General features: G+C 43.9%; 1 protein-coding gene across 7 annotated transcripts in view; it reads right to left on the bottom strand.

Annotated features, from left to right (window-relative positions):
- Positions 1-10000, bottom strand: part of RALYL (RALY RNA binding protein like) — a 583573-nt gene that overhangs the window by 32429 nt on the left and 541144 nt on the right. For all 7 annotated transcript variants that reach the window (XR_002125025.1, XM_019651620.1, XM_019651619.1 and 4 more), the window contains one exon: positions 5177-5290. Coding sequence is in view for 6 of the 7 variants with exons in the window: in XM_019651620.1 (XP_019507165.1) it covers positions 5177-5290 (114 nt within the window). In the remaining variant the exon portion in view is untranslated. The remainder of the gene's footprint in view (positions 1-5176; positions 5291-10000) is intronic.

The following is a 10000-nucleotide window of genomic DNA, read 5'->3' as shown; positions in this document are numbered from 1 at the left end:
ACTTCCATTAGGGCTGATTAGCCAACACCAATGACAGAACCCTACTGGGCCACCTCCCCACTCATATCCCTCAGTCCTTTCCCGCTAGCTTACTTTAGCTTTTAAAAATTCTCCTGCCTTCTGTGTTAGTGGAGATGATATCAACTTCCACCCACTGCAATGTCTTGAATAAATTCTTCCTTGCCACGTATTCATGGGCCCAGTGTAATTTTCCTTTCTTCACTATCTGAGGCGTAGCCACAGGAGGCTCTCCCCAAGCACTTGGGAGAGTTTTGATCCAGTTGCTCAATCTCTTTTTCCTCCAAATTTAGCTTCTTTAAAACACGTAATTTTTGCAGTCCTACATGTCTACGAGACTTGTAGTGAAAAACAGCATTCTTCTCTTCCTACCGGCTCATCATTTTTAGCTCCTTAAGTCTTCCCGCTCACGCAGTTGATTCTTTTAAACAAATGCCTCATATTTCTAAACGACGCGCTTATATCGCCAGTTCTTGGCCAGTTTTATGCTGTATCTGTTGGCATCGTACTTAGGAAGCTGAGGCTCACACGGTCCCCACTCACTTTCCCTCCTATTCCCCACCGCTGTTTTCTTTTATATTTTCCAGGAGAATTTCTCCAATTTCTCTTCCAATCCTGTATATTGTTATTTTTTTGTGTCGTCACATGCTATTTTCTAAAAGCTCTTGTATCTGCCCTCGGTTTTAGTTTCATGGGCTTATTTCATGAATGCAATATCACTTCTTTCTTTTGGAGGGTATTCATCGGTGGCGTTAGGTTTTTGTTTTTTGGGTTTTTTAAAAAGTTTTATTCTTCCTGCATAATCTCTGTTTCCTTCAATTTTGTTTTCTTTCCTTTTTTTGGACAGTCATTGTGTAAATTTACCCTTCTCTCCCTGTTTTCAACTGCTCTCCAATTACCAGCCCTGAGATCTGCCATTTTAGCATTGCTAGAGGAAAGTTCTCCAGCCTTCTGCTGGGTCAGGAGCAGTTGGGAGGACAGTACAGGAGTCTGTTTCCTCAACAGACTTTCAGCCACGTGCACCCTCTTTCCTAGAGGACGACGTGGCCTTCGATTCTGAGTCCTTTCAGAGTTCTGTGGCGAAAACTGCAGGTTTCCAGGATGTGCTAAGTTAGGTACACTTCTCCATCCGCTGTCCAGCTCCTAAGAATTTTTGTTCCTGTTCTCTTTAAGACTAGGGGCTTCACTTTTAAATCCATCATTATTTCACACAGTTTCAGGAGGGAGCTGAACTCAATTCATGTGTTCACCCAACATTTTACCAGAAGCATCAGCAATTTGACCCAAAGTAGAAACGATAGTAAGGTTTTCAGAGCGGAAACTGTCATGTTACAGATGGCAGCTGGAGGAACGTATTCCACTGCGAGTACCACAGACTGTGGCTGACAAACGTCAGGATGGCCAGGGGACAGATGACCATGGTTCAAGATGCAAACCCCAATTACAGGAGAGGCACACAAAGGCATACGGATATTTATCTGGGGAAAAAGAGGCTTCCCAGATACCATGTCCAAAATTGGACGGCAGTCAACTGAACATCTGTGGGCCAATTATATCGACTCCCCGTTCAAAGGTTTGGGGAAGGTGAGAATATTAGAGTGCCTTTTAAATATTTAATTGGCTGTTACATTCACAAGGGACTAGATGTTAAGCTTGGTCTCAGGGACATAAAAAGGATAACTGAACCAGGTGAAAGCAAAATACTCATACATTTGACTCAGCATGAGGAGAACCTATGTCCTTGGAGTCTGAGACACAAGTGTGACAGGAACCAAGTAAATCACGTCCGCGTGTTCATGGCAGCACAAAGGTGGCAGCACACTGAGTCGTGCCTGCCATGGGTACAGTGAGTAGCAACACTGAAATGCCAGTTTTTCAAAAGATGTAGTATATTGGGACATTTATGTGTAATATTCCAACTCTTGGACATTAATGTACTTTTAAAAAATTCTGTATCTTTTACCAAACATATGGGCAGGATGAATTTATCCTATGGGACTGTGGTTTGTGACCTCTGGAATGCTAACATTATCATTATCTATTCTCATTGGAATTGCCTAAGTGAGACTGGCTGGTCATGTATTAGACGTACCCCTGAGAACAAAGTGGAATGAAATAATGTCTAATTGCCTTTTCATAGAAGAGATTCCATGCCTGAAATTTGATTTTTTAAAAAATATGGTTGCCCATGGAGTTACTGTGTCTATGGTATGACACCTGGTCTTTAGTTTTTGCTTTTCTTTCCTTTTACCCTTTTGGGTCATTTCATAGCACTGTGTAAACCACATATAAGTTGTGCTGTCCGCATGTGGCAGTTTGTATGGGGTTCTCTTAAAAGACTCGTCGAGGAAGGAGGTACAATTATAGGCTAAAGTGATGTGAAGTTGGTCTGTTGTTTTCAATAACCTACATAGTCACTCTACCCCAAAGCTGTGTTATTTGAAATAGTCAAAGAAAAACAATAATATAAGCATGGTGGATGCATATTAATCATAATTTAAAAGTTGGGAATATGTTTGAGGCCACGATCCATTCCTCTGGTTTACAGTGCGGGGAGTTTGAGCCTGAGAAAACTGAAAAACGTGCTCAGTTGAGCCTGGGACAGTGCATGGTGGGGGAGGGTTAGGAAGAAAGAAAAGACATGACCTTGTCCTTGGGAAGTGTCCCGTCTCAAAGGAAGAGACAGGTGACCACACAAACATCTATTCGAAGCAATCTAAGGTACAGAGAATCCAAAATGTAATCACACGTCATTACAATTACTGCTGACCCAACAAGACAGAGAAAAACGGTGATAGTGTTAAAGGAACTCAGGACAAGCTGTGTGCCGGGTGGTGGCCCTCCCCACCTTTTGTTTGTCATCCACCATCTCCTCCCTGCCACTACTTTTATGGTGGACCCTTGCATTATCAAGTGACTACGAGTAAATTGGGCATGAGATGACTATAACAGTGATAATGAAGAGTCCATGTTAGCTACCAAATAATTAGCTTGCAACCAAATAAGCATTAATATGAGTGCCCCTTAAATTTAATAAGGAGCTTCTGAGCATTGTTAAGAACTTTGTTATATTTCTATAATGTAGCGTTGACTCTTTCCATATGAACCTGATTTCTTCTCATAAAGAAAACACAGAAAATGAGCACCTTGCCTCCGTAAATCTAAATACCGTTCAGGAGGCAATGACTAAGAGAATGAAATTACAAATTAAACACTTCCATTTTCTTCCTAAAACATGTGAAAGTAAGAAAGACATAAATATCTAAGGACTACGCCTATGGTTCAAAAAATAACTCTCATGTCTCGGAAGGTTTACAAGCGTACAAAAATAAGGTGACAGCCTTTCACGCAAAGAAAACGCGAGCCCTGAATTTCTGTGTTACGTTTACAGGTGGTCTTCCCGGAAGAGATGGCGGAAGGTATTGTGGATCGCAGGAAACTGGGAGGTATAATACGATGGTGTAAGTGTCACATTTTTCTCTTTGAGGTGATTTCTATTTAAATGAGCCCTCCACAATCCTTTAAATTGAAGTGCAAATTGGTTATCAAAGTCCTTTGGTGTAAGGGTTGTTTTACATAATAATGAATTTCACAGAAGCTTCTCAAAGGAGAAATATTGGCCTAGGCAACAACACAGGATATTTCAGCCACAGTAACACTTTCAAGTGCCGCAGACAGCCCATGAAAAACTTTCTAAAGTCTGAATTTCTCTAGGGAGAAGTGTAGGCAGCATGTCTTTTCTCGGCAGAAAATACATTGAAAGCAGGAATTTTCAATAAGAATGATGGTTTCCTCTATCGTTTCTCATCAACTGCAAACACGCCGCGGAGAACCTGCCAGGGGCTGGGTCTCCGGCTGGAGGAGGGGAGCAGCAAACGCTACGTGCCCGTGTGTCCCCGGCACCGACCCCTGAGCGCCCTGGCCACTGAGCTTCCCACGACAGCACCTCCTTAGGCCGCCTTCCCACGTCCCACAGTGCCTAGGAGCCATCGCTCGTCTCATAAACGAGAAAGCTGAGGCTAAGGCCGTGGTGGGTGACATGGGAACCAGAGTTTATGTCTGTCACCCACCGTGCTACGCGGCCACCTCTCAGCTGGCTTCCTTCATCCTCAAGCTCCGTATGCCTCACCACACAAGGGAAGCTCGAATGGTCCCCCAGTCACAGTCACCAGGGGCCCACATCCCAACCAGGCCTCCTCCGTGACGAGCTGCCCGGGCAGCCAGGCCCACCGCGGGGACGTCCTGGCCAGGCCCTGGGTCACTCACAGGCCTGGGCTCCAGACCTCATTTCTCACTACAGCTACGTGGCCGTGGAAAAATCCGTTTGCCTCCTTGAATCTTTGTTTTCTCATCTGGGAAGTGAGGAGGTTGGGTTTGAGGCATGGCTCTCGAAACGATTATTTATAAAGTGAAACTTCTAGCAAGCAAAGTCTTATGTTGAATCGCCAAGCAGCGCAGTGGCATCTGGGCCCGCAGGGCACAGTTGTCAAACTGAACACCAGCTCATCTCTAAGGCCATCCCAGCTCTCACAGTGTGCGATTTAAAACTAAACACCTGCCGCCACAGAAAATGGGCGTTAGCATCGCCTCAGAGTGGCACCAGGGTCAGGGCTGATAACTCAGGGGGGAGAGGACATTATATTGTAGAGGATGCAGTCAGGGACGTGGCCGGGAGTGACCAGGGACGCTGCTGGTGGTGAGATTCGGAACCTGGGCTCCTAAGTTCTTTCCACAGGGGCTGGGCTTTGTAATCATGGTTTCGAAATCTGTTAAATTTTGCAGCGGTTAAGTGAATGAAATGTGAATATTATTTTAGCCTGATAGTGTTGTTACTCCATTAATTCATTTTTCTGAAGGGTGATTTGATATTGCGATAGACACTTTCTAGTACGATCCAACTATTACTTATAATTAGCATCAACATACTTTTTTCCCCCCTTTTGTTAAAATATGAGTTTTAGAGCAATTGCTTCCTGTTCTCTAAGTCAAAGATCAGACCCGGTTGCAACGCTAGGCCTACAGACAGGCTTTCCTGGCAGGTCGGTAGCAAACTCTATTAAACTCAGCCCATGCCCCCCCAGCTCTGCCTGTCCGTGTGACTGACAGCATCTCAGGTTGAATTCTGACCTGTCTGTGGCCGCGGAGCCTTTTCACTTACCTGCCTCCGCCTTCTGCTGCTTCTCAATCTTCTCCAGACGCCCTAGCAAGGAGTCAATTTTAGTTTTGATCTGGGTTAATTCTTTCTTGATCGTCTGTAATTCATCTGATTTCACTGGAAAGGGGAAAAAAGGAACAGAAAGCAACAGAAAGTCAAAGGCACCACGACTTGCTTAGAACACCCCTCACAGACACCCCGAGTTTTCTCAGGACAGCGTCAAACCACACCAGATGCTTTTCTGACCCTTGTTACTTCCAGTGATCCTGACATCCCGGATGACTTGGCCAGTACCAGCCATTCTCCGTGATGTGAACATCTGATGCCGTATCTTTTCACTGAAGGTTATGAAAAGGGATAGAGGGGCCTAGAAATATTTTATAAATGACTAAATGAGACTAAACTCAGTTTTGGCAAATGAGAGAGTAAGTCTGCACCGTGATGGACTCAGATGGAGGCAGGATTAAATCATGATAGTTGGGTTAACACTACTTTCAGGACGATCTTGTAATAACACATATTTTAAGTCCGTGATGTTTCCAATCCAGTTCTTTGGTGACTGACTGAAACCAGGATATAACGTTTGTCCTCTAAAGAAATGTCTCTAGGTGCTAGAGAACTTTCTCCAATTTACAGAGCTCTGGGGTTCGCCTGGTTTTACGCATGCATCTTTTTAAGCTCTTGGGCTGAAGGGAAAAGAAAATCTCTCAAGTTCCCATGGATATTTTCTACAGTAATGGTTCCCAGTGCAGGTTTTCACTGCTGAGCATGGCTTTAAAGATTAAAAAAAAAAAAAAAGGCACTGACATAAGATTGACAACTTTTCATTTTGTGAAGTAAGGGTATTTAAAACACCAACATCCTACGATCAACTACAATAATTATAAAGATAAGGACAATCTCATATTTACAAGACAATGCTTTACATGAAATACGTTTACGAAAAATTCACCGTCTGGTTCTTATTTGGATGAAAGCCATCAGAAACGTTGTCACAGACCCACAATGACAGAACCTGGAGGTGTCACCGTGGAACAGATACACCTGCCTATGTCCTTTCATTAGATGGGTTTTGGGGTGCTGTGCCTCAGTGAGAGCTATGCCAAGGTTTGGGACACAGATGTGACACCAGCAATTACTCTTCTCTGTCCCTTTTCCTTTTAAGTTTATAATAATCTCAGCTTGGACACTCCCTGGAAATTTTGGAATTGAAGAAATTGAAGATTTATCTTGATTCTTTAGTTTTCAGGAAATTTATTATAAATAATAAAAGCTACATGCAATCTATACTTGCTTGAAACAGAGCTACTTGTCAACGAAGATCTATGATATACTGTATATGATAAATTATGCATCAATATACACTAATTGCTCAGAGGAAGAAGAGATTTTTCTCCCCAATAGAAAAATGAGAAAACATTTTCCACTACAAAATCAAAAATTTTTCATAAAACATAGATTTTTTTTTTTTACTTATAATGCGATGTAGTTTGCAAAACAAAAACTGTAAGAATAGGAGATCCTATGGAGTGTTCCTATTACGAACCCCACTGTCAACAGAGCACAGTTTAAAGTAGAGAATCACTCCGGATGTCAATTATTTCAGACATAAAAGTGCCATTGTTGAATTGCAGCTAAATTTGCAAAACATCGTCTGTCACAACTGCAAATTGATTCTGCTTTGAAGTATGATTTCCGTTCCTTTTGATGAAAGCATGTCATGGAGTTTTACTTAAACCTATCAAATTTAATAGAAAATATCGTATAACATGAGCTTTCAGTGAAGGAGAAATGAGACTGTGGCTGGGAAGTCACAGAACAGATTTCTTGAGAAGTGAAACCACCCCTCCATCCAGGGACACAACTGACTTATTTAAATTTATTTCTCTCCTTCAAGAACATAAACATAATAAACCGCCGATGCCTCACTGTATAGAAACTACATTACAAACCAACCAGAAATTGGGACTCACCGAATAGGAACATCTAAGTGTCCTGGGGGGCAATGTTGCCTATATTTCTAGACTCATGCCTAGCACTGTAGGAACTTTCAAGGTCAAAGCTAGGTCATTCTAAGATAGGGGTCTCATTAATTAATATCCTCCAGGCTCAGAGACATCCAGGATGTGAGCAGCCGGGTTCTGTCCCTCTGCCCTGCACCATCAGGACACGGTGGAGCTGTCTGCAGCCCTGAGCAGGTCGCCGGCCCCTTTCTTGGAGCAGCTTGTAGCGAGTGCCCAGATGGACTGGGATGGCTCTGTGCTCTCGGGCCTGGCATCCAGGTGGAACTCCTGGGAACAGCGAGCCACCTCTATGTCTGACAAGCTCCCCTCTCTCTCCTCTGCCTTTCTGCTACTTTGTTGGCCCCTGCGAATGTCTCTCCTGCTTGGCGGATTACAGTAACCCCTGTCTATCTTTACTGACTACATCACGTATATTTTTACAACGACAGATTTCTAAACTTAGAGCTTACAAATTCCTAGCAACTTTGTTTTCTGATATGTTCCCCAAAACAAAAGTTAGTTCTGGATTAAGATGAACCTTAGGTCCCAAGCATCTCTGTCTGTTTTTCTTTCACCAGGCTTCTGAGTTTTGTCTGCCCGGCCTTTTACACAGTGTCCTTGAAGTAGTATTTATCAGCCATGAGCTTTCCTCCAGAAACTTCCAGAATGTCCTCAGGTCTATGCAAAAAGACCAGAAAAACACGTGCTCGCACAAATCCACTCTTTAAACTGGTATTCAGGGTCTGCCCCAACGTATAGTTCTAGGTGTATATCCTATTTCTTTTTAAAGCAAACGCTTCACTTGAACTGAACAAGTTAGCACTGATCAAATAGTTGATCAAACAGTTAACACTGATAGGCCCTGGTTCACACCTATGTCCCTTGGGGGTCACTTGTCACCGCTAAGATTCAGGCTCGTCATCTGTAACTTCCATCCTCTACCTTAGAGGCCTCTAGGAACTCACTGAGACACGCATGCAAGGCAGTTGCACCACGGCCATAACACCCTGAGGCCCGATCACTGGCAGGATCAGGAGATACTCTATTGCTGCTAGATGATTTTTCTTACTTACATGTCTGCCCCAGTGGAGACTTCCTCTCTCCCCTGAATATGTCTATCAACACCCCACATGCCCTTTGGGGGGCTCCCTTGAAGTCTTGCCTCATGTGTGAACTATTCCTTAGCCCACCAGGCCAGGTATGTCTCACCTGTCGCCCATCTAAGGCCATCTCACACTTCCTGCTAGACACACACTGCTTGTGGATTGCTCCTTGTGTGTCTGCTCCTCATATTCAACTGTAAGCTCCTGGCGAGTGGCGATCTGATCAGGCGCTGACTTTCGGGGGCCATGCTTTCGAATGTTGTCTGTGTTTGAACAAGCGCCTTCTCCTCTTACTGACGGAGGAGGCTTCTGTTACCTGAGGCCCTGGGTTTCGAGGTCTGCCCTCCTTAATTAAGAATGATATTAACACGGTTAAGAATTGATCCTAACTCAGGTGAGTACCTAATGGAAAACGTTCTATCTTCTCATCCTAAAGCAGATCCATGAAAAATGATTCAGATTCCCGATTAACACGTTATTCTGATCTCTGATAATACAACATTTTAAAAGGAAGGAATATTAGACAGTTGTCTGAAGCAAGACATATTAATGGATTTACCCCATCGTAGGTTCTCTACAAGGACACCATGAATGGAGAGAGGGCATCCAATTCCTAATTTTCCCTCCCTGCCTTCTCCCTCTCTCTCTCTCCCTCTCTCTGCATTCTTAATAGAGCTGTGCTCAGTGTCTTAAACGTAGTAAGACATTAGCAAATGCCAGGAAATTTGTAGGGATGTGTGTACTAGGTATGGTCAGTGTCTGCCCGTTTCCGCCAGACGGACAACACAGCTCATTGAAAGCCGTGTGTGCCGGCACCACAGTGGAGCGGACTGTCTAACGCGGAGACAGATAAGCAAACAGGAGGAAAAGAAAATTAATGTGGAAATACGCCTCGAGCAGAAGCACTTTGATGAAAGAATAAGGAAAGAACACATGCCTCTGGCAACCTCCCTTTTGCAGTTTTTTTTCCCCAATTCTGCCTCAATTCTTCAAACTCTACACTCCTCTTTAAAGACACATCACACAGACTTAATGCCTTTGTTTACATAGTGCATTAGATAGGGAGAGTGCAGCGCGTCTGTTTCCCTAAGAATAATACCGAATACTTTTAATCAACTTGCTGTTATACAATTGTTATGGAAAAGTCCCCTGGGAGCTTGGGAACATTAGATCTAATTACTGAAGACTGTGAGGTTTGCAACTTGCAATTATGAGCCTTAGAATCTGAGAAACCACTTCAGTTCCCTGTGGGCCCCCAGCCACCTCCCTGGCCTCCTGTGCTGCTGTGTTCCCGATGCTCTGGGGCCCTGGTCACAGAGCTCGTCACCCCTGCTGTGTGTCTGTTTTCGGGGACCAGCACCTGTGCTTGTGCTGTTTTTGCTGCTCATCTCCTCCACCTGGTGCGCGCCCTTTAACCCTTAGATACTCAGCTCACATGCTGCCGATTTGATGACAGGCCGAGTGGGCATTCCTTTCAGGGTCTCTCTCCTTGGCAAGAGCAGGAACTACTCTCGGTTTTGAACTTAAATGTCTCACTTCTTTACCCAACAATCATTGTGGAGACCCAGGAGGTGGACATACATTAGTAAGCGAGAGAGACACAGTCCCTGAATTCATAGAACGCCCACTGAGGGGTGGAAGACGACAATCAACAAATATATACTATATTATATATGGCCAAGAAAAGTATACCCATTTTAAGAAAGGAAAAAGCTGTATTA

Source organism: Hipposideros armiger, unplaced genomic scaffold (genome assembly GCF_001890085.2).
Source record: "Hipposideros armiger isolate ML-2016 unplaced genomic scaffold, ASM189008v1 scaffold_163, whole genome shotgun sequence".
Lineage (NCBI taxonomy): Eukaryota > Metazoa > Chordata > Mammalia > Chiroptera > Hipposideridae > Hipposideros > Hipposideros armiger.
Note: the sequence above shows the minus strand (reverse complement) of the source record. Positions and strands in the feature narration are given on the sequence as shown.